Consider the following 26687-nt stretch of genomic DNA (forward strand, 5'->3'; position numbering starts at 1 on the left):
GTAAGTGCTACTGTATATACACAAAAACATTGTTTTTTTTGGTTAAATTGTGCTTGTTTAAAAAAAAACAGAGTAGATTATTTTCACGGTTGTTGTAATTACATCATATATTTGGGTCATGGAAAAATATTATTCACACTAGCGCCATCCTTGATTTTTAATGGGAATGACAATGAGGCTGTGAGGGATAGACTTACAATCTCTTCAATGGGCTGTACTGCAGTTTAAAGTGTTTTTGGATCGATCTGCAGACAAAACATTGATAAAATATCTGTCCAAGAACATCCAGTATACAAAGAACTCTAGACAACATGAGTTGTGGAAAATCAGTTGTGATCTAGGAGCTTTATACCATTCGTGCCATTGAAGAGACTGTAAGTCTATCCCTCACAGCCTCGCTTTCATTCCTGTTAAAAATCAAAGATGGCGTTAGCGTGAATAAGGTCAATGCCCATGTTCCCAGATGAAGTATGTCTAGGAATGTAGAAATACCACTCCTAAACTCCTACTTTTTAACCAGATGAAAAGTGCGTTCTTACTGAAATGCAGTACTTACTCTGACAGTAAATGATTTCGGATGCAGCAAGTGACTTCTGGCAAAGTCCATTCAAGGCTGCGCAGGGGAGCAAGTTAATTAATGAATCATTTGTGAATTAGTTCATTTACATAAACCGTCCGAACGACCGACTCACTAAATTGAACTGGAGTTTCTAATGCTAAATATAAGTGAATTGTTTATTTTAATCAGTTCATTTACATAAACTGTCAGAAAGAACCGATTCACTTAAATGATTTGGATATCCCAGCATTACATATGAGAGAGAAAGAGAGAGAGAGAGAGAGAGAGAGAGAGAGAGAGAGGATGGTTTAGACAAGCATGTTTGATGACTCCCTTGGATCCATTGCTGTGTTCATAATTCAGTGTGAAAAATAATGTATTTTGTGAAGTGGTAGTCATTGAAAAATGTAACTGATTACTGCAAAAGTTACACTATTGTGAAGATAGCTGAGTCACACTCACTACTGAAAAATCAAGTTAGTATTATTAAAAGTTTTTAAAACGTGAAAAAAGGCAACCCTCTGAGGGACAGTTATATGCTGGAAGTCCTCCACATCCAGGGACATGGGAAAATTAGGACTTAGCTCACACAAGCAGAGGGAAAAATCAGGGCATGGAAGTAGCGGGCCAAATTCTTCAGCCAAGTCTCTACAGCTCAGTGATTAGACTGCATCAATACAGTGACAAAGACCGGCCTGTTCTGATCCATAGGGCGACAGTGTATGCTTGAGCATGATTGTTTGGGATTGTTCAGGGTTTAATTTACAGAGTCTATTTTTGAGTGTGCGCAGATCTGCCTGTCTATCTGTGTATGTGATAATGAGATTTGGGTATGTTATTCATGGGTGTAGCAAGGCTTCATCTGCACATGGGCCAGAAGGGCCAATTGGGGCATTTCCCCCCAATAATAACAGTCCTGGTAAACAAAACTGCATTCATCGGTCAAAACATAGCACACCAGGAAAAAGAGGTCTAAAAAGATTATTCAGACATCAGAAATCACCAAATAACTAATCATTTGTTGAGATTAAACATTCTTTTTTTGAAGAGTGAACAATGAACCGGTCAGATTTAATTGAAGCTTACTTTGCCCTTTAACCTTTGCATCAACAAAATGAATGCTGCTTCATTTACCAGTTTGATTTGTCTATACTATCCTGTTCATTCCCTCAAGCACTATACATCCTGCTGTGTGCCAAATCCAGACTCTTGACATAAGCAGTGGAAGGTTGTGGACTGAGTGAACTCTAATGGAAGAATTGTGAGAAAAGAAGGAGGTTTTGGAGTATGAGAGACAAAAATATTTTTTGTTTATTTGCACTAGGTTATGTTGTAATTATATAAAGTCTATTGTGCTAGTAGCACTTGTTTGTATTTGTACATGAAGAACTGATTTTCCAGCAGATTGCATTGCAAATGACATGCTTGCCATCTGTTAATCAAAGCAGTCTCATATGCAATGCTACAGCATTTTTGTAAGTCACTCTGGATAAGAGCCTCTGCCAAATTTCTAAATATAAATGTTAAATGTAAAACATGAAGTCAGAAGGAAGTCAAATGGTCAGATTGCCATGGAGTCTTATGTGAACATCAAGGAACTCGAATGGTTGTCCTTTAGATACTTTATGTTTAGGAGCTCTTTGCAGCCCAATGTTTTAGCTGGAGAGAAGAGGTTTCCATCCAACCAACCCCACTATTCCCTTTCCTGTACCCCAGCACTGCCCTCTCCAACAACTAGTAATTGATTTATTGTCAAAAGCCATCAGCTGTGCAATACTGTGGATTTCTCGTCTCGAATAGCAGCCGTGGCCTCCATGCAAGGGCATTACGCCTAATGGAGCAATTTGACAGTACTGTCCTCTAAATGCCACAGCTTAGAATTAAGAGCTAAACACAGAATTAAGTGCTAGACATCTTATTTGCATTAAATTTCTCTCCTTTGTAGAAAGCCAGTGTTGTGCATTAAGAGAATAACATATTTTTAACTATGCAACATAATTACAGTAAATCTCACAAAGCCCTTATTTTGGTACTGAGGCAATGCTGTTTAATATTTTGAAACAATATAGTGCATAAAACATTTCTACTGCCTCTAGATTCTTAAATTATGAATTATGTAAGCAGAATATTAAACTTTCAGTCTTTTGTCCGTCTAATAGCCCAATAACTGAGCAGTGTGTGTCAGGACACAATATCACAAGCAGTGATCATCCAGCTCTCTCTAGTGGTGAGTTACGGAACTTCTACAGTCTACTACTAACTCAATCAAGTGGATGTATTCCCTAAAAATGCATAGTGTAGTAATATTAACAATCATAGTGTAGGCTATAAGAATAGTTGAAATAAATCAGTTTTGGAAAATTGACTGTATCTAAACTATTTTAAACAGCAATTTGTTAATTCTTTCATAATTATTATGCATGCAGCTTTTGAGACCTCATATCAATTGGGACCATATACCGTAAAATGAACTAGTGAAGGCAAAAATCTGGTTAAAAATGGTGAAAAACTTTAAAGAAAGGGTGACCACTTACAGCCAGGGTTACAGGACCTAAGCAGAGGTGGACAGTAATTAAATACATTTACTTGAGTACTGTACTTAAGTACACTTTTTGAGTATCTGTACTTTACTTGAGTATTATCCACTACATTTCTATCAAGGTCCTTGAGTAGAAAGTCGTTACTATGTAACAACTTTGAAAATCAGTGGATGATTTTTTTTTCTTCTCTAAAACGTGATTGGTTTTTTGCAGGTGACAGACAGCCTATCAATAATCACTCTTGTAGGATCACGTGTCCTGAAGTTCAATGATTTCCCAGCATTTTTTGAACACTGATCAGTTGGCAAAATGGAAGAAGGCGCTTCCTCGGCGCAGTGCGTGCACCCATGGCCATACTTAAAAAATATGTTCCAGTTTTCTGAAAATTTTAAAGATTCGTTTCGTTTTAAATGTTTGCTTTGTTTGCCTAAAACGAACCATATCACAGCCTTCAAAAACTTGCCGTCCAACCTGTGGAAGCATATTGAGGTATGTAAACTTATAATTTCTTGTGAAAGCTTGAAATTATCTGTGCTTTAGAGCTAAAGTTTCAGTATGAAGTATGGTCGGTCAAATTATTTTTTATGGATTTGCCCACCAAGTTGCCATAGCCTTGTGGATACACCGCTAACACATAGGTAAGGTTCGACAATGACGTTAGTTAGCATGCAAAGCGTGAATTCAAATGTAAATGAGCTTAAGAGTTAAATAAGTTAATATCTTGTAACTTTTATAGTTTTTTGTTGTTGTTGTTGTTGTTACCTTGCATAATTACTATAGCTATGTGTAGAGCTGCACGATTAAATCATAAAAAGATCGTGATCTCAATTCAAACACCCACACGATCTCTTTCCTAAATTATTACGATTCGCCTGTCTATTAAACCTTTGAAAAAAATCATACCGGAACATTCAAATCTGCGTTGGTGCTGCCGCTGAGCCAGAAAGAGCAGTTATCATGTATAGGTATGAAACAGCTTCATAAACAGTCTTTTCTACCACACAGTATCATTATTTCTTTCTGCGTAACAAATATTCAAATTATCACAGAAGTACTGGGATAAAAGTTTACAGTTCGCATATAAACACTGATGTCTACGATCAAAATAGGGCAAACACCATTTGTATGATTGTACCGATTACATTCCGATTACATACAAGATATTTGTCATTGAATCATTCATTCAAGAGATTCGTTCAAAAATGCTGACTCATCCAGTAATGAAACAAATGAAGTATTTGAGCGAGTCATTGAATCATTCAAACAGATTTAAAAAAAATAATTCATTCAAATCAATTAAACATTTTTAAATAGACTGCAGCAATTAATATTTTGTCAGAACCTCTAGTAAATTACATGTTATTTTCTTTAGTTGCCGTTCAGAATCGTGGGAGAATCATAATCTTTATTTGAAACAAAAACATTGTGATTCTCAGTTTATCCAGAATCTAGTCAGTGTATTCAGCAGGTTGCTTCAGAGACATAAGGTATTGTAAGTATTACATACAACAATAATAAAACAATGCGTTGACATAAAAAAGGAAATTTAATTTTGATACTTTTAAAACCGAGTACTTCTGTACTTTTACTTAAGTAAAAACCTGTCTTTACAATTTTCACTTGTAATGGAGTAATATTTGACCAGTAGTATCTGTACTTTCACTCAAGTAATGGAGTTGTGTACTTTGTCCACCTCTGGACCTAAGATACACTTTTCCATACACATTCAAAGAAGTTTAAACATAAAACCTTGATGTGTGATTCACATGAAATTGCTGAACATTACTGATCATTACACTGGCTCTGGTAGTGTGGAGGTCCTTCCTGTCTGCTGAATGGTTGTAAGGGTGTGTGAAAGTCTTGGTACTGAGGGATTAGCATCAGAGCAAGTGAGAGAACAGGAGCTGACAGAAGCCGGGCTTCAGTAATCAATTAGCAAAATGAAGGAGGATTCGTGGGTGAACAAAAACAGTGCTTAGCCACATTAAATCAAAATCACAGTCCAAAAGCTTTTCAGTAAAGTCTGCACTCCTCAGTGTTTTCTTTTTTTTTAGTGACTCCATGGGCTACGACTCAAGGGCAGTTGCATACTTGATGTCAGACAGTATTATGTGGTCTGTTGTCTGATTAATTGTTTACATCTTCACCATCCATCATTTTAGAGCAGCATACAGTCAGTTACAACCCATGAAAGTAGCAAACAGTCAGCTTTTGGCTGTAAGACTCTTGCTGTTTGTGACTGTTATTATTAATGTTTATGAAGGGTAACAGTGACAAAGACAGGCCTGTTCTGATCCATAGGGCAACAGTGTATGCTTGAGCATGATTGTTTGGGATTGTTTAGGGTTTAATTTACAAGAGTCTATTCTTGAGTGTGCGCAGATCTGCTTGTCTATCTGTGTATGTGATAATGAGATTTGGGTATGTTATTCATGGGTGTAGCAAGGCTTACTCTGCACATGGACCAGAAGGGCCAACTGGGGCATTTCCCCTCAATAATCACAGTCCTGGTAAAAAAAAAAACTGCATTCATCTGTCAAAACATAGCACACCAGGAAAAAGAGGTCTAAAAAATATTCAGACATCAGAAATGACCAAATAACTAATAATTTGTTGAGATTAAACATTCTTAATTTTGAAGAGTGAACAAATGAACCAGTCAGATTTAATTGAATCTTACTTTGCCCTTTAACCTTTGCATCAACAAAATTTATGCTGCTTCATTTACCAGTTTGATTTGTCTATACATTCCTGTTCATTCCAGCAAGCACTATACATCCTGCTGTGTGCCAAATCCAGACTCTTGACATAAAGCAGTGGAAGGTTGTGGACTGAGTGAACTCTAATGGAAGAATTGTGAGATAAGAAGGAGGTTTTGGAGTATGGGAGACAAAAAGATTTTTTATATATTATTAAATATATACATTAAAATATATTGTTATTGTGTATGAAGGGTAATTGCACTGCAAAGTACAGTTCAAAACCTAGTCAAAACTTCACTAAGCAACTGTAAAAGCAAGCAGAGTCTAATCTGACAAGAAAAGTATTTTGCTTTGCAAGGCATCTTCATATTTTGACTAAATGAGAGAACATAGTATAGTATAGTATAGTATAGTATAGTATAGTAGAGTAGAGTAGAGCAGAGTATAGTATAGTATAGTCTATCAATATCAAATAAGAAAATACTTACTTTCAAAGGCATCTTCATATACTGGTTACACAAGAGAACATACAGTAGCATAGTGTAGTATAGTATAGTATAATGTAGCATTGTTTAGTATAGTAAAGTCTATCTATATATAACAAGAAAAGACTGTTACTTTGAAAGAAAGGCATCTTCATGTTCTGGTTAAATGAGTGAACATAATATATTCTATTTCAGTATAGTATAGTATAGTACAGTACAGTACAGTACAGTATAGTATAATGTAGTATAGTGAAGTATTATATAGCATTGTTTAGTATAGTATAGTAAAGTCTATCTATATCTAACAAGAAAAGACTGTTACTTTGAAAGGCATCTTCATGTTCTGGTTACTCAAGAGAACATAGTATAGTATAGTATAGCATAGTATAGTCTATCAATCTCAAATAAGAAAAGACTTACTTTCAAAGGCATCTTCATATACTGGTTACACAAGTAAACATACAGTAGTATAGGATAGTGTAGTATAGTATAGTATAATGTAGCATTGTTTAGTATAGTAAAGTCTATCTATATCTAACAAGAAAATACTGTTACTGTGAAAGAAAGGCATCTTCATGTTCTGGTTAAATGAGAGAACATAGTATAGTATAGTATAGTATAGTATAGTATAGTCTATCTCTAACAAGAAAAGAATTTGCAAGGCATCTTTTTATTCTGTTTAAAAAAAGAGAACATCGTGTAGTACAGTATAGTATAGTTCAGCATAGTATAAGATTATGTAGTGTAGTACAGTATAGTGTAGTACAGTATCTATTTTCAAAAGCACACAGCTTGTTACGTAACAGCCCATGCAATCCCTCCCCTTTGCTTTGAAAGAACAACCTCGCCTTAATAATGTGCTATACCATAAAACCTATAAAAAGTTATGTGGATACTGACAACTGACAAAATAGTCACCAGAAAACCAAAGTGAAATGTTCAGTTACTTACCTCAAAGTTATATATAGATTTCATAAATATGTACGCATTTGAGTGTGTTTTATTTGGTACTATGACATAAGGGACAGGAAGTGGGTGACATCACGGACAGTCAGGTTTTTTTATCCAATAATCTTGAGCTGTTAGGTAAGAGGGAGGAGCTGTGTTGACAGGGCAGAAAGTGGCCTACTGTTCTTCAGTCTGACTCAGGTTATTATAACAGTTCTACCCTCCTCACACACCTATAAGAGCAGATACTTAGTCAAACTCAATGCTGCTTCTGTGTAAGATGTTTTATTTACAGAATCAGCCCCCACCCTCTCTTTTCTTGTTGCAGATATGCCAGTCAGCACAGCTCTCGGCAGTTTGTTGAGAGCAGGACATGTTTGATTTTATGTATGTTTACAATGACCGGTCCATTCCTCTACATTTCACTGCATAATTTCCCCTTTAAAACAGTGAAAGATTTCCAAAGTTTATTGGTTTGATGTGGATTCCCATACTTTGTAAGGAGTAATTTAGCAGATGCATCTATCCAAAACAACTTGCATTATATTTCATACAGGGACAAACATCCTGGAGCATCCTGGGGTTAAGTGTTCAAGGGCATAACAGGCAACATTTGCTGTCTGATACTTGCAGGGCTTGAACCAGCAACTTTCTGGTTTTCAGCTTATTTTGATGACATAATGTGTAGACAAATATGAACAGTTCAACTGATTTCTAATAAAGAGAATATGAATAAGGAAAAAGCTTTTGATTATAAATCACTGGACATACTTTAGGGTAATCTGGGACATTTTTTAAACTTTGGATATTTGCAATTTACTTTGACTGCCACCCCAATCATTCAGACATAAACAAGACTTAAAAAACTTGACAACCCAGCTAGAATATAATTTGAACATAAACTTGGTTGTGATAGAGCGAGAAATACACACATCAGTGGTTAGGTGTCCCACATTACAGAATGTCCTAGATTATTCTAATTCACCCAACACTATAACAAGTAACAACCTCATCAGAGGATATGTGATGTCTGCAGGTGTAAGAGACTTGAGGGAGTGTAACCTGCTTAATGTATTGCAGAGACCCCTAGGATCATTGATAGACCCGAATCCTGGGCAAAGAATGATAGGAATGTTCAGTTCAAGGCTCCCCTATGTCCAACCAAAATCACTCAATCACCCACCTGGAGGTCACAGCTGACTGACAATAGAAAAGGAGGCTCCCCAAAGTAATTACAAAACTGCATGGAAGAAGGAAAGGAGACAAAGAATGTCCTTAGAGAACAATCAGCCCTCAACAATTTTTTTTTGGGGTGATCACTGATAACTTTATTAAAGCATGAATAAATAATAATAATTCATGAATAAAGTCTACTTGCACAAAGGGCATACAGCATTAGATGCTATTTATACTAAGTTAGACACTATTTACACTAATCATATTAAATGGCAACCAAAAGCATCTTCTCTGCACTAAGTGCAAATAGTGTTAGATGCTTTTTGCACCCTGGTGCAAAAAGTGGTAGATCCTGTTTGCATCCCTATTTACTAACATACAGTACTAATACTAACATACAGAAAAGGGGCATCACTGCAGTGTGTTTATTGTGTTTATTTAGAGTCCCACAGACACCATTCACCAACCCCTACCCCTAAACCTAACCCTTAACCTTCCCTTACCATGGTATTTTGTAGAAAAATCATAGTAACCACAAAATTAAAAATGGCTACTATATTAACAGCACATTACTGTAGTAACACCATGGTGAACTGCATTAAAACTATGGCTTCTGCCAAAAACATGGTTACTACAATATAACTATAGTAAATCCATGGTTAATTTTACCCAGATCAAACCTTTCTCCCAACTCCCTGATCGTCACCATGACCAAATCACTGCGAGGAAATCAACCTTCGTATTTATTTTAATTTGTTATCATAAGTAGTATTAAAGGAAATATTAATAGTGGAGACAGGGAAAAGGACGGGAAAAAGTGGGACAAGAGGCAAAATCGAACCCGGATCGCTTGAACGAAGAAAGCACATCCACACCGTCATAACACCCCAAAACACTGCAGAGATACTTAGGGTGCAGTTTGTCTTCAATTTCTGTGTTTCCACCAGACAATTGGAGTGCAAAAATCCACACTGTGTGGCTGGTGCTATTTACTCCAAGTGCAAACAGTCCCACCGATAAACAAATAAATAAATGAGGCCTACAGTTCACATAGTAAAAATGAATGTTTAGACTCTTGTAAATGTTATAGAGACACTGATTCCTTTAATATCCTGATGTGTACGCTATATATTTTTCTTTTCTTCTTGTCTTTGACTTCAAAAACAATTCCTCAGTTGGAAGAGGGAAGGATGGTGCAACTGTTTCATGTGATGCTTGATGCTGAAACAAATTCTGGGTTTGATTCCCACATGCAGCAGCGTTAATCTCTTTAGATATCACTTAGTCGTTCACCTGAGATCACAAGAGATCACAACTGTTAACCATGTTACCGTAACACAAGGTGTACTCAGGTAGTCCTAAAAGTGAGCACATGCCTGAGTAACAGAGACTATCAGTGACCAAGAGTCTGGTTACATGTAAGCCAATGCAGGATACTATAATGTAAAAATGTAAGACTAGAGTTTTAAGTGTGTTAATAAATGTTCTTGACTTAATAAATGATAAATGTTGATAAATAACTTTGTTTGGACATTTGTGGTTTACAGTGATGATTAAAGAAAAATTCAATAAGCTTTGAAAACCAATGTAATTAGCATAATTAGAGGAGGATCAAATAACAGATTAAGGCATATTAACTCAGAGAATCATACTTGTGGGTGGTGTGGTGTAGTGTTGTGGTTAAGGCTAAGGAACAGTAACTGAAGGTTGCTTGTTTGAACCCCACAAGAATCAAGTCATAATGCCCTTGAACAAGGCACTTGACCCAAGGTTGCTCCAGTGGGATTCTCCCTGTAATATGTTCACGGTGAACAAGCAGAGTTATATAAACAGTGAGTGAAGCGTCCCAGTGCTGTTACACTAAACACAAACACTCTTGGAATGCTGCATGTCTAATACGACTTGAGGACCAGAACTGTAGTACTGTACAATAAAGATTACACTCCCCAGTGTAACTTCACATACAAGCACACAAACTTGAATTCAAGCAGACACATTTACCTTCATTACCACAATGAGTTACAGACTGTGCTAGGACTGTCTGTAGAAATGGGATGATGATGTATACAAACACACTGGAACCAAGATTAAGTAGACCTAGTTATTGTTAATGTTATGCCGCACAGGAAGAAACGATAGTGGAAAATGGCTGCTCATTCAGGACATTCTTAACCCCAATCTGACCCTTATTGGAGGGGTGATGTGTTTTTTCCATGCAGTGTATTTTCCAATGTGAGTAATAGATCACGGTCAGGAATAAATGGCCTTATTGTACATTATAAAAATGCCAGAGCTTGCTGTGAATCAATGATGTCACTTTTAGTACCAGTATGCTACAGTATGTGCATTTACATGGTTTTCACAGTGAATAAAAAAAGGGGGGGAATGGGGAAGAATCACGGCCCCTAACCAAGTCCTCCACAGTTTGAGCAATAAATGCTTTAAGAGTTAATATGCGTTATTAATAAAAATTGTATATCCTTTCTTATGTGCTGACTTCTAAAACACACACACACACACACACACACACACACACACACAAAAAAACATCTTTTATGTTAAAAAATATATAAATTTGTCTGATTATTTGTCTTCTTTGTCTTATTTATGTATACATTTTGGTTGGTTTATACATATTATTATTATTATTTTTTAATAATTTTTATTTTATATTATTTTATTTGTTTATTTTTTTCCTTCACCAGTATTGTCTTTATGACTCAGTGATTGTATTCATACATTGTTTTGTCTTTTGAACATTTATATAGAAAAAATCCACAGTTTTAGCACCATTTGTGGACTTTTCAGATGGTCCCTTACCCACCATAGGCAAATTTTCCAACTCATATCAATGTTAATGCTGCGTTCCATTCAACTCGGAAAGTCAGATTTTCCAACTCCCTTCTGGGAAAAGTGCAAAGTAACGGCACTTTAAGTCGTAATTCCAACTTGGAAAGTCATGCGGAAATTTTAAACACCGATTTCGCCTAGATGCATGTGCGTGACGTCACACAATCATGTCGGCACACAGGAAGATATACAACATAAGTGATAAACATTCACTTTTATTAAATAATATTGATAAATGAGTCAAAGTTCCTACATTACATGATATTAAAGCGTGTTTAACCAACGTTAGCAGAGTAGCAGGTGTTCAAAACATGGTCAATTATACTCTCTTTTGATAATTGTACACCTGTAGCACAAATGCTAGCATTGCAGCATTGTTGATCAATTGGGTTTCTAGGAGACATCTCTGGTGACAGTCAAACACCTGCTAAGCTTACGTTTACTTAAATGTCATCTTACGAGCATCTGGCATTAGAATGCATTTATGGTGGAGTTCGGAGATATCAAGTAGGAATATCCCACCTCCGACTTGAATGGAACACAGCATAAATTAGCGATCTGGAACGATTTCACCGTGACGCTATCTAACCAGCTTAAATACGGGACAAATCACATCCCGTACTGATTCGATATGGGACGCATCATTTTATCTTTAAATACGGGACGATCCCGTATTTTACGGGACGGGTGGCAACCCTATCAGAAGGGCTTTTCACACAGCTATTAAACCCGGTTATCTTCATTCTAAATATCGCTTTTAACCACCGGTAAAGCAACGTTTCACACTTGCAATTTTGAAAGGGAGTTAGCACCGCTTTTTACCCGGGCTTTTGCACTGCGGTAAAGTTGTTTTTATATTGGATATTTGTAAACCTCCTTTAACATTAATTGGTATGTAATTGCAAAATAGTGGCGGTTCATGCTGTGTCTCGTTCAGATAACACCGTAAATCATAATAGCAAAAGTAATAATGTTATGTTATTTTATAAATGTAATTGTTTTAAGCATCTAAAGTGAAAAACGCAACAACAGCGATCCCAACAAGGGCAATCCAAGTTAGGGAGTGTCTCAAAAGTGCAAAACGCACAAATATCAGTTAAGAGATAGATTATTCCATGACTACATTAAAAAGTGGTTCTTTTTACACGTGTAATGTTTATTTTGGTAAACAAATTAAGTTACATTTAAATATTTGTTTGTTTTTTATTTTCTTATGATTTATATCCCTGTTATAACTATTTAAATTGTTAAATTAAAAAAATTTCTTATGATTTATATCCCTTTTATAACTATATAATGTAAACTGAATGCTTTAATAAAATAAATCTAGTTAACTTTCTGTCTTTTTTACCTAAAGATCTCACATCACCTGCAATGTATTTCTACACACCTGCTACATATCTTACACGGCTTTGATTGTTGAAATATGTTTTGTGTATTTTTCTGGAATGTATAAAATACTAAAATCCATTTAACTTCTTGTTCATTTGACCTGATGATGTCATACTACCTGAAAAATATTCACACACATCTGACACACATCTTACATGACTTGAAATTTGGAAATATGATTTTGTGTATTTTTTATGAATTTTTGAAATGTTCAAATCTATATAACTTCCTGGTCATGTGACCTAGGGATGTCAGACCACCTGCAATATATTCATAAACACTATACTCACAAACATCTATATCACATCTTACACAACTTGGATTTTGGATCAAAATGTATTTTTTATTAATTTTAATTTCTGAAATATTTAAAAAAAAACAATCAACCTCCTTTGACACAGGACAGACTTCAACTTATGTTACCAACATGCCTCCCTTAATGAATCACGGCAAAGCACTTGCACTAGGCCACATCTCAGCCTGCTTGGCTGCTATTTAATATGCAGCAATCAACCATTTTAATAAGTGACCATAACTTGTAGTCAGGGTTGGGAGGGTTACTTTTGAAATGTATTCCACTACAGATTACAGAATACATGCTGTAAAATGTAATTTGAAACGTATTTCGTTAGATTACTCATGGTCAGTAACGTATTCTAAATACGTTGGATTACTTCTTCAGCACTGGTAGATTGTTTCACTTGTTTTGACTATAAAAACTCTGCCAGTACAGTAAGACAAAATACACATGTTAAAAATACATTCTCTGAAAATCCTAAATATCTTATGCAGTGTTGTTTCTAAAACAAGATTAATCAAACTGATCTTGTTTTAAGGATTTTTAGATATTTTTACAGGAGAACAATACAAAAATTATTATCAAGAATATGATTTTTGCCCTAATGTCAAAGGTCTTACTAGAAAAAAAGAAATTATGATCCAACGTGAATTTTCTTGATAAAATTATGATCGTGCCTGGTAACGTGCATATAAAATGGCTAGAAATAGCATTTTAGCTTAGCGTAAAGCTGACAATTTACACAAAGTTTATTTCTATTTCTTGTGCTCCAAACTTACTTCAAACTTACTTCTCTGTCTGCTCGTATGAATGTAACACATCATAAGAAAGTGTTTCACTGCTGTTCAAATGCAATTTGGATCGTATCATTTATATGTATATATGTTTTCCATCTGAAAGGACTAAATATTAAATGAAACAAATGACAATAAAATGCAAAGTAATCTCTTCGATAATCAAAATACTTTTTGAATGTAACTGATTTCTAATTACCAATGATTTAAATTGTAACTGTAGTGGAATACAGTTACTTATATTTTGTATTTTAAATACGTAATCCCGTTACATGTATTCCATTACTCCCCAACCCTGCTTGTAGTTTGGATGATGTCTGATTTGAACCTGCTCTATCCATAGAGCTACATGACATCTGGATTACTAACTCAAAGGACAGTTTACCCACAACTAAAATGTCAGTCATTAATACCATTGTATGCTCATGTGAAACCCTTAATATTGTTCTAGTTCCATGTTACACGAAAGTTACTTACATGCAAGTTATGTAGCTGAATATCCAAGCAGATGTTTTCCATTCAATGAAACAGATGCTGGTGGATGTCATGTTCCAAACAGGAAGCAAAAGAGTAATACTCAGTTGTGCTTTTAACTTTAGTGCTAAAGTCACTAAAGTCAGTAAAGCCATATAATATATACTGATCAAAATGTAGGTTGTAATTAATTGAAAACCCAATAAAAACAAGTTTCCCTACGTTTAAAAGTGTCTCATTCACATGAGCATCAATTGTTCCTTTTCATTAATGGTCTCTCAACATTGTGTCACTGACGCTATGGGAAATTCCTTTCTCAACAACCTAGTTGAAGCCCTTTGTACAATAACGGCAATTCTAAAACTGGCAATGGTGTTTGAGCCCCGCCCCATTAAGTGCGCAGTTGGCCTATATAAGCGGGTGCAAAACTACTATTTCCTCAGAATTCTTCTCTTTCAAAACAGCAAGTTCATCTCTCATCTTGACAAGCCCTTTCATCTCTGCTTTGCGGTCAAGAAACACTCCACCAGCGGATGGGTTCTTCGCCCTCAGACACAACAAGACGACTCGTCGGCGTGACAGCACAGTGCCTGCAGTGAGACGACTGACCTGCTCCCCTGCAGTGTTCTGGCGGAGACATTTGTATCCTTTATTATTGCTATGATATATTGCGTACAGTATAAATACATTTGTAAATCTAAAAGAGTCACTTGTGTGTAGCACGTCTTTGTAAAGATGTCATTCCACTAGTGTTTTCTATGTGAAAGACACATCCCGCCGTCAGACTGATATGCATCCGAGCCCAGGCAGAGATATGCATCTGCTGCCTGGGCTGCACCCACACTGAAGCGGCTCTCATGGAGACAGACTGCCCTCACTTTGATGGCATTAGTCTCAGGACGCTCTGCTTCCTGACACCTCCTCTGTGACTCCCGAGGGACCACACGAGTGAGAAGGCATGGCGAGGCTGCGAGGTTGAGCTGGAAGACTTCAAGGAGGATCTTGTACTTGCACAAACCCCGTGAAACCCTCGGTCTTCCGACGCAGCATCCTCGCTCCTGCAGTACGCCCAAGAGGACCCTCTGTCGGAGTGCATGGTCTCATTACATTTGGCGGATCTGATGATGGGGACGATGCCATGTCCATCACAGCATCTGGGAGAGTGGTCAGGGCTGATGGAAGATGTTGTCGTTTCTCCCTCTGGTGAGGGTGAAGAGTGTACACACATCACTGTCACTAAGTTGCTTTGTGTCCTCTCACGGGAGGTCAAGGATCTCAGCTTACAGTGGTCCCCTCCAGTCAAGCCGGAAAGATCTCGTCTGGATGAATGATTCCTACTGTCCGGCCGCCGTCAAAAGACTGCGTCCTAAAGAGTAGCGCCATTCTTCCCGGAGGTCCACACGGAGCTCACAAAGGTATGGCGCACGCTCTACTCTGTGCGCACTCAGGTTGGAGGGGCTGCTTCTTTCATGTTGTTCGATTGGACAACATAACTGTAGTAACTTACATAAATATTCAGGGCAGAATCCAATCGCTGCCGATGTTTATCCTGCCACAAGGCCTCCTCCTTTGGAGCGAGCACCTCCTTTCCTTATGTGCGAAAAATGTCTCAGGCCGCCTGAACTGCAGCGTAAATCTGATTTCCCACCAAGGAGTAATGCCTGGGGAATGGAGGCTTCATTCTCAGACAGTCCTGAGGATATGGGACATATTCGGTAAAGCAGAAATGGACCTGTTTGCCTCCGTGGAGACAACCCACTGTGCCCTCTGGTACTCAATTTCCCAAGCCCTGCCAGGGGTGGATGCCATTGCTCACAAATGGCCCCCTTTGGTAAACCTCCTCCATTCTGTTATCTGCAAAATTCGAGAGGACAGGAAAGCGGTTCTACTGGTTGCGCCAAAATGGCCCAATCGGTCATGGTTTCCAAAGATGGTGGAGCTACTGGTCGGCCCCCCTTGGGAAATACTACTGAGGAGGGATATCCTCTCTCAAGCACAGGGCACGATCTGAACTCCCTAGCTGGAACTCTGGAACTTGCACGTTTGGCCACTGGACGGAACCCGCCAAACGTGCCAGGATTAGCTCGATCAGATATGAACACCATCCTGCATGCTAGCGCACCGTCAGTTGAGCAGATGAGCCCAGGCTAATTTATACGAGCGGGCTATCTGCTTTAATTCTGATACAGCCGCCAGTATGTAGGCCGCTGTAAAAATTGGGAGCACCTCTTATTAGTCTCTTCCTTCCCAACCCTGGTTGTGAAGTACTTATACTGAGTGTATTTATAAGATTCATATACATTCCCAGTCTAGATTCATTTTCCCTCCTGGGTTTTCACTATGTAGGGTGATTGATCATTACTATGTACACTTTGAGGCATATTTTCACCATCCTATGTGACTTGTGACATCCAATACATTTCATTCCTAAAGTGTCTATATCTTGGGTGAAGCCCCTCTGTTGGGGTGTGACATCACATCAGTAATGTGGCATGATTGGAAGCTATTCCCACAGCGTCAGCGACACAATGTTGAGAGGACATAATCGAAAGGGAATGTCTCAACTGCGCATGTAACCTCAGTTCCCTGAGATGAAGGGAACGAGACATTGCATAAGCTGGCCGCACTACTGACCCAGAGCTTCGAGGTGCGAGCGTTGCACTCCTTGTCCCTCAGTTGAAAAATTCAGAGGAAATGGTGGTTTCACACCCACTTATATAGGCCAACTGTGCGCCTAAAGGACAGGGCTGAAACACCATTGGCAATTTTAGAATTGCCGTTATTTTACAAAGGGCTTCAATTAGGTCGTTGAGAAAGGAATTTCCATAGCATCAGCAACGCAATGTCTCGATCACTTCATCTCAGGGAACCAAGTTTACATGTGTAACCAAGACAATTTCCTTTCCCTCTTTCCTATGCTGTTTGAGTGCACAGCACTTACAGCTGTAACTATTCAACTTTTAGGACTTTATATTAGTGTGCAAGTACATAAGTAAGTATGTAATGAGTTATTCAAAGTAAAAACATGTTGTTACTATTTTTCTACAGCTCCTAACACATTGTGAGTGTTGTCAGTCCTACTAATTAAATTAATATAAGGCCTTAATAAGCGTCACATAGCCAAGTAAAAGTACAAAATGTTATGCACCAAGTCCAAATGTTCAGGAGGATATTTCAAAAACCAAAGAGGGGAGGGATTTTCTTCTTCTTCTTCTTCTTCTTATTATTATTATTGTTATTATTATGGGTAGGATGTGTTTGCGAAAGCATTAAATGTGGTGTGACATCACTGATGTGTTGAATATATAACAGGTGGTGTGACATCATCACGTTACATGACCAAGAAGTTATATGGATTTGAACATTTCAAAAATTCATAAAAAATACATAAAATCATATTTCCAAAATCCAAGTCGTGTAAAATGTGTGTCAGACATTTGTGAATGCAATACAGGTGGTCTGACATCACTAGGTCACATGACCAAGAAGTTATATAGATTTGAACATTTCAAAAATTCATAAAAAATACACAAAATCATATTTCCAAAATCCTAGTTGTGTAAGATGTGTTATAGGTGTTTGTAAATGTATAACAGGCGGTGTGACATCATCAGGTCATAAACAGGTTTTATTTTTGAAAATAAAAGTTAAAATCATAGAATTATATTATAAAGTTACAATTTTAAAATAAAAGTCATGTAAGCTGAAAAGGTGTTGTGTATACATATGCTATAGGAGGTCTGACATTCTTCCATTTCTGTTAGCTATAAGTTAAATGCAATTTCAGTTACATTACATTGTTATAACATCATTACATATCGTAGGGAATAAGCCATTTATGGCTTTAAATGTTTGTTTTTGTACCATATATTTCTACTTAACTTGTTTGACAATATTGTTTTGGGGTTTTTTCTTCCCTTTTCTCCCCAATTTGGATGGCCCAATTCCCAGTGCGCTCTAGGTCCTCGTGGTGGCATACTGACTCGCCTCAATCTGTGTGGTGGAGGACAAATCTCTGTTGCCTCCGCGTCTGAAACCGTTACTGTGGAGACATAGTGCATGTGGAGGCTTCACGCTATTTAAGAGAGTGTTTTCGTGGCATATTTCAGAAGACAAAAGACAAACAGAGCTGATTTGCTTGGCGACATTTCCAGAGAAGAGCAGCTCCATTGACAGGTTGCGTGTCTGTTGCGAGCTGTTTTCGTCCAATCATTGTTATCGACACCGCAAATATTTAAATAAGAACGTTAACCACGAATGTACAGTGTGAAATATAGGAGCATGAATACCCAGGATTAATTATTAATCCAGGGTAAAATATGAACATTGTGAAACATGAAACTGGATAACCCAAGATTCGGTTTACCCTGGGTTTAGAATAACCCGGGGTTAGCGATTTCAAGTGTGAAAAGCACTAGAATGACATTGTCACAGTTAAGGAGCCTGTTTGAACAGGGCATTTTAACAACTCCTCCAGCACCACAGAGCAAAGTTTGACATGGGCATCTGCCTAAGCCAGTGTTATATGGTAGATAAACAATACAACAAGTATTACATTTTGTAGATGCCTGGTAGATGATTTTCAAATGGTAAAACGAATACATTCTTCTACATGACAGCTTTGTTAAATGAGGACTTACAGGTAGGTGTTATGTGTTAAAAGCAGCAGGCAAGTACTTTAAGGTACTGCTGACTTTTGATTAATGCTGCTCATTTATTGGTTTTAAGGGGTTCTTTCCTCCCAATGTGAATTTGCCCTGCTTAATGAGCAGCTAGTTTAAACAGTTTATGTAAGTAAAAGAAATCAATTAATTTAAGTAAAATTAAGCCAACAAAACTTAGAACAGAATGGCGTAAACTTTATTTATGTTCCTCCTTCTAAATCTGATTATGTCAGACCTCACAGCAAGTGAGACCACAAAACTGATGACTATATATATCCACTGATAAACGACCGCACTGCAAGCAGTGCTATTACTCATAGGTGCTTAATGAATGTGATTTTAATGTATGCTGAAGACCATGACCAGCGCTTTTTCTAGAATTAATTAATATAATGACAGCTAACAAATATGATGCCATATATGATTCACAAATTAATTTCAACCAGCCATTTAAATCCTTGGAAAATGCATAAATATTCCGAATTCATATATACAACGAAAAGAGCAGAAAATACATCAAACTGGTATCAAAAGCACCAGTCTTCCCACAATCCCTCACCAATAGTCTGTGGACCTGCCTGTTTGGGACAAACAGTATGTCTCACACTGAACAGAATATGTGGATCTGCAAGAAAATGTCCAGAGGTCTGATTTACCAATAAACCATTGAAAAAAAAGTCCTCACCTAAAAAAGCTGCAGAAACACCACCAAATACCATGAGCAAAGCAGAAAAACTGAACACGAACTTTAAACATTAGATACTCAAGGATATTTTTCCCTCTATAATTGTCACCTCATATTGAGGGCATCACACTGAAAATTGAAAGAGATTGAATTTCCTCACCTCTGGGAGCTCTTCCTAGAGTGCTTTATAAGAGCCACAATAAGATTCTTACTCTCTGACAAACAAATACTGTGAGAGATCATTCCTGTTAATACCATTGTTAACTCATGCACAAAAGGTGATATTTCCATGCTTGCATGTAAGCACACAAGATACTCTTTGGAAAATCTCAAATCATGCTGGAATAACATGGATGATCAGGTTTTGCACAAACAAGCTGTGTCCTTGCCAGCTTGAGTGCATGCTGTTATTAAAGTAAAACCAATAAAACCAATACCAAAAAATTCGGAAGAAATTTCCACTTAAATTGTTATGCTTTTAATAGAATTTCTCATGAAACAATTAGTTTTAATTTAGGAAAATGAAAAAAAAAGAAAAAAAAAAGGAAAAAGTTCACTACTGGTCCCAGACTTTTGGACTTATGTACGTAAAAGTAGCGCTAGACAATGCCAAGCAACCAATGCAGATATTCTACACATGCATCCTTTAATTACCTTGCAATATTATTTAAACACTTGCCTTCATTGCGGTGCAAGGGTAAATTATTCCTTGTACAATGAGACTTGTGTAAAAAAAATTCTTCATTGCTGAACCAATTAAGAATTAAAATAGTTCATTAGATTGTATATTACAGTAAATGGTTCCAGAAGAGGAAAAATTAAAATACAATTCATTATAACCAGATTGGCAGGGAAATTAGTAGAAGTAACTCGCTAAAATAATCAACAGAAAGAGGATAAGATAAGGGAGCATTCAGAACAAAAGCATTTCACTCTTATTCTCAGTGTTCATTCATTTAAACAGAGGTTAAGCAGCTTAATGTAATATTCTCATGTTTTCCTACATTCCATTTTGCCCCTTTTTTATACTGAATCAACCCTGTGATCAGTTAAAATAAGACAAAAGACAATTGTTCTCTTTTTGTTAAACTGCAGCAGTCTAATTTTCTATCTGTTTTTTATGTGATCCACAACTTGAGAGCCACATTGCCATTAAATGTTTATATTTATTACTTAGTTTATTACTTAACATTAATAAAGATTGTTAACAGTTAGATTAAGAGTCTCTTCAGGTCAGTGTTGAGCAGATCATGTTACGCAGATGTCATGCTGTTTGGGTGATTGCCTCTTGAAATCACTGAGCTGATTAACTAACCTGCATGGAAAGGATACAAAGGATTTGCTTGATTTCCTCAATTTTTTGGCCACAGTACACAGTATTGTGAAATTATGCCAAGCTTTGGACAGTGCTGGAAGCAAACCCATCAAGTAAGTCAATAAAACAGAGGTCACCTGCCTGTTTCAACCTGTTCTAAATAGGCAGTCAGAGACTGAACGATTTATCTGTTGGCACAACTTGGCTCCTCAGAGTTTACAGCATATCACCTAATTCAGAGTCACCACTGTATCTGATGACAACCGGACACACAGGCACATTTTTTGGTCATGTTAAATGGTCAGTAGGCCTATTAAATTGTTTACACTGGCAGTATAAGATGCACTATAACTTCCTTAGCGCTTCCTCAGCACTAACACACACAAAATGTCTTTGAACATGAGGATGAGAACATTTGAAATTTATATTAGGAGAACATCTTTTCATCACACAAAGATGTGGTGTTTAGATGATCACAGTATCTAAGCCTTCTGTGAAAACAAACACAGAGGCACAATGACTGGAGAATGAGACAACATCATCACAAATCATCAGGTAACACCTTACAATAAGGTTCCATTTGTTGACATTATGCATTAGGATTCACGAACAAACAATTAACAATATATTTTTACAGCATTTTTTCCATCTTCATTAATGTTAGTTAATAAAAGTACAATTGTGCGTTGTTAGTTTATGTAAGTTCATGGTGCATTAACTAATGTTAACAAAAACAACTTTTTGATTTTAAAAATGTATTAGTACTGTATAGGTTGAAATTAACATTAACTAAGATTAAGAAATGCTGTAAAAGCATTGTTCATTGTTAGTTCATGTTAACTAATGTTATTAACTAAAGTTAACAAATGGAACCTTACTGTAAAGTTTTACCAAACATCTCACGGTTCCTTTTACTATGCATCTGAAATGGAAATTTAGGAATTGTGAAACCAAAATGAAGTAACATTAATGAAAAGATGAAAAGGCTCTGCACTATTCCAAGGATAAAGAATGACGAAGAGACCTATTTTTGCTGTGTAATGTAATTACAATATTGGTTTATGTTACTAACAAAAACAGACATATTTTTAGATGCAAAATCACATGTTCATCTCTAAGATGAATAAAGCTATTCATCTGCAGGCTTTTTAAGAAACATCTGCTAAGAAGTATCTAAGATCTAAATCTTAAGATCTAAAACTGAAGTAGCATCTCTCTCTAAACACACCTTCATTTTAATCATGGCTGATTCCATATCATAACATATTCTCTAAATCATTAATAAAAATATAATAATCATCCAATTTTAAAACCATGCCAAACATGCCAATGCGACGAAGGACACATCAGTCATCATCTTTGCAGGAAAGATGTCTAGAGATGTCTAAGACCACAATATCTACAACTGTGTCTCCTGCTCTTACATCACCTAAAGGCCTACAGGTGTCATATTTACCAGTTCTGCCACTAATATTTTCCCCATCCACAAGATGATTCATGCAAAAAGCATATGATATCAGTTCCACCAAACTTAAATTACAATGCCACTACAGTAAAACACAATTGCTGAAATTGCACTGTAAATTCTTTTGATACATTTATATCCACGCACTTACCTTCCATCACGTGAAACTCTGATGAGACGTAACTCAAGGCGAGATGCGCACCAGCGATCCACAACAGGAGGCTAAATGTTAAACAGTGATTTTAAAATCAAACACAGTCCAATATCTCTATAGTTATTTGCATGGCATTATCCGTTCATCCTATCCACTTACCAAAATGTAATTTTCTTCAGAAAACGCAACATTTCGGCTTGGCGACAACGTGGATATGAAGAGTGTCGTCACCCAGACCAACTCAGTCTCTCTCCTCCGTGACTTTTCTTCTCCTCCTCCTCACTGACTCTAGTAGTCTCTCACTTTAGACTGGCTGAAGTAGCACACAGAACAAAGACTGCCTCAGTCTCAACGCCATACAGCGCTACGGCCTGCTGAAATCCGACCTCGAAAAATATCTGAGAAGCGACGCTCTCCACTCTTTCAAATCCGTTTTAGTGCGGTGACCCCATAAACAGCTCGACTATTCAGTCTCTCAACAAATATGCTTTTATCATCCTTGGCTGTGAGTTACAACATGAGTCGTTTTTACGCAAGAAATCGCGTCATATTGCAACGTGTTTTACAGAGTTGAGAGGAAAATATGAAAACAAAAATGTCTGAGGGGAAAATGGTCGGGCCCAAAGCTGAAATAGAAAAGATCAATACAATTCAATTTAAATGACCAAAACAGACAGGTATTGTCACTGTTTTCTAGTGTTATTGTATTATTGTAATATAGGCCTACCTAATATTTAGTCAACATTGTAGGCTACTACATTCTGATATATGAAGACAACAAGATCATGTTACAGCTACACGTTTATAGGCTAGCCTTAATTTTCTACTAACATGTAGGGCACATACACTAAAAAAATATATTACTTTTCAGATTTACGCATTTAATTTAATTTTAAAAAATCCATTAAATTGAACTGAGTAATCTTGAACCCAATAAAAAAAAAAAAAAAAAAAAAAACATATTTTAAGTTGTTTTTTATTTAATTTTGATTTTGAATTTAATTTAAAATTACACAATCAATTTGATGGAATTGTTATGAAATTGAAATGCATAAATATTAAAAATAGGCTAAAATATGTTTTGAGTGTACCTGTCAAAATTAAGATTTAAACAAATGTTTTAACTTTAATTTAAGTATACTTAGCTTTCCTAAGTATAAAATTTTTCAATTCATGCCTCAGCATATGTAGTTGCTTCACCATTTACAAAACTATTGTTTGAAACTTTTGTTTAAAATTTTGTTTACTACATTTTTAAAGCTCATACATACTTTTTAAAAAAATTTTTTTACATAATATGTACACTATTTAAAGATTACTCAATTCAGTTTGATGGAAATTTGTCATAATGAAATGCGTAAATCTTAGACTGAAATATTTTCTTGAGTGTATTTGTGACAGATCTCTAACTTTATTTTTAGGAGGAAGCAGGAGCCGGACAAACAATTCAACGTGAGTCTTTTATTCTTGATACTTCTCAGTATAAACACACACACTGGTGGCTTTTCAGCACAACCAATCACACACACAGTCAGGTTTGTGTGTCGCTCTCTCTCTCCCCTCCAGCAGTCTGGACTGCCCTCTTATCCCTCTCCAGCTCTCACTGTAACACAGAACAGCTGTTAGAGATAATTTCCCACAGGTGTCAATCCTTACCATTCTTTCTCTCCTGGCCTCGCTCTCCACAGACATTGCTCGGCCACGCCCACATCACCACAGTATTGTAGTTAACAAAGCATCTGTTAATATTCCCATCAGCACAATTGTCTTTACAACATTTTAAGCTGACATTATTTCTTGTCTATTCCCTGGTGTGTTATTTTTTTTAAAGACAAGAGTAGCCTATTGGGACAAAAGGCTGTGAAAATGAAGGATCCGTGTATCACACTGAGTAACTCCTTAGAGACCTGCACAAAGAACTGAAGATAACATCCATGAAGGACCACCTGGGAGGCAAAAGCCTTGTCAGACTTTCACCAGGGGGCTTTTAAACCCCTGCTGTCCCCTCAGAGACTTGCAGAGTTGCCTCAAGGCACTCATACCTTTCTCTAAACAATGCAACAAATCAGGGGTGAAGAGCCTGTGCCGGTCAAAACTTTCACGTTGCCAGTGAAGTCTGAGGTCCGAAACAAAACATCCTGCTCCACGAGAGCCCTGTCTATTCTTAAGTACTACACTCTCCCTGTTATCATCAGGAGAGCCCTCATCCTGGACCAGTTAAGCTCTCATATTTCAGCCCAGAAAAGCCTGTTTTAAGTCTATTTATAAAAGTCTAACCATTTTGTTAAGGTGATACATGAATGGGTGATTCTTGGCAACCACCTGCAATTAGCTGATCTCTAAAAGGCAATGGTTTTGTGGGAAAGTCTTTGAATTGCCGGAGAATGCAGACAACCTGACATGCCCCAATGCTAATTGGAGAACACATGCCCAGGTGCATGACCTCACAGGTACTGCAGAGATACATGCTTTGGTCCATGCCTGAATCATATTTTATAATTGTGTGGCTGGATGTTTTTTCAGATGTGAATAAGCACTTTTAACAGAGAGCCCCTACTTTAACTGCTTTACATTCAGATATTAAAGGGATAGTCCACCCAAAAATTAAAATTGTGTCATCATTTACCTAGTTTCATGTTATTCTAAACCTGAATGACTTTCTCGCTTGCATAGAACACATAAGGAGATATCTTACAGAATGCCCAAGCTGCTCTGTTCCGTACAAAGAAAGTAAATGTTGACCACGGCTGTATGGAATAAAGCAGCTTGGGAATTTTGCTAAAGATCTCTTTTTGTTCTCCAAGGAAGAAAGTAAGTCTCAGGGGACTGGAACAACATGAGGGTGAGAAAATTATGACAGTATATACATTTTTAGGTAAACTATTCCTTCAGTGATTATTAGAATATCAATGGGTTATAAAGGGGTAATTTATTGACATCCAATTTTTGTAATAATTAAAAAGCCTTGCGATCTTGATTTTATCAGACATTTAACTATCTATCATGAGAGATATCCTTAGTTACACTGTAGAGCACATGCAGTTGAAGGACTATGTAGGGTTTCTTATGTGACCCCTCTTAATGTTTCTGAACCACTTTCACCCGGGTTCAGTGCTGTGGGCAGAACTCAAACATGATGTCTTGTTGACAAGATCAGATGTCAGCTGACCTCAGCACTTGGGGTTAAGTATACAGATGCCGAGTTTAGGCAGAGTAACTCAAATTAAGTGGATTGTCTGCCATAGCTCCCACAAAAGTTGGACAAGTATTTTGTACTGTATGCACTGTGCCGTTCACCAAAACATATCACACCATATAGACTGAACCAGATAGTGAGACAGAGGACAGATTTTAACAATATCTTTCAGTGATCAGGGCTGCATTTCCCAAAAGCATTGTAAGCTTATGTTGATCGTAGAGACCATTGGCACTAATGGTTTCTACGATCTACAAAGGCTTACGATGCTTTGGGAAACGCAGCCCAGATCAGTAGTGTGGGGAACAGTGTATCTGCAATGTTGAAATCCATATTACTCATCTAAGTTTAAAAACTGACAGAAGCATTATGTAGATTGGGAGAACAAAATATGAAAGTCCAGTCTCAAAGACCGATCAGTCCCTCAATTTGTTAAAGTAAATGCTTGGCTTCATTAAGATTTATACAAACAAATACTGTGATGGTGTTTCCCAGCCTCCTGTTGACTCAATATGTCTGAAAAGACTTAGATGAGACAGTTCTGTGATGAACTTCCAGATCTTCAAAGCCTGTGTCTCTTATCTGAACATGGGAAACAGCAGCCTTCCATATTCTCAAGGTCTTTATTCACTGACTTGAATAAGTTGCTACAGTATTGAAAGCTTTGATAGGCTTTTCAGTTCTCTGGAGTTATTATATTTGTTAACTTCAGAATGATATTTATATTAAAAATAAATATGATAAAATCTAAAAAATGAAAGCCAGGGATGATGTGTTATCATTAGATATAAATTTAGATGCACAAGTTTGTTTTTAAATTATGCAACTCTATTTTAATTATATTGTTCATTTTCTATAGACTACATATAACCCATACTCCAAACTTAACCCTAAATGTTTGTCATTTTACATAATAAGGCATTATTATTACATTTTACCGTACATAATAAGGTAATATCAATATTAGTCCCTTTACGAAACTCTTTTGCT

General features: G+C 36.8%; 1 protein-coding gene across 1 annotated transcript in view; it reads right to left on the reverse strand.

The window, feature by feature from the left end:
• The window catches only part of col15a1b (collagen, type XV, alpha 1b), an 86750-nt gene extending 63976 nt beyond the window's left edge, over positions 1–22774 (reverse strand). The window contains exons 1-2 of the mRNA XM_051696783.1: positions 22661–22774; positions 22499–22569 (exon numbers count right to left, since the gene is read on the reverse strand). Of these exons, the coding sequence (XP_051552743.1) occupies positions 22499–22569; positions 22661–22692 (103 nt within the window). The 5' untranslated portion in view covers positions 22693–22774. The remainder of the gene's footprint in view (positions 1–22498; positions 22570–22660) is intronic.
• Between the last annotated feature and the right edge of the window lie 3913 nt (positions 22775–26687).

The sequence above is a fragment of the Myxocyprinus asiaticus genome, chromosome 5, assembly GCF_019703515.2.
Source record: "Myxocyprinus asiaticus isolate MX2 ecotype Aquarium Trade chromosome 5, UBuf_Myxa_2, whole genome shotgun sequence".
NCBI lineage: Eukaryota > Metazoa > Chordata > Actinopteri > Cypriniformes > Catostomidae > Myxocyprinus > Myxocyprinus asiaticus.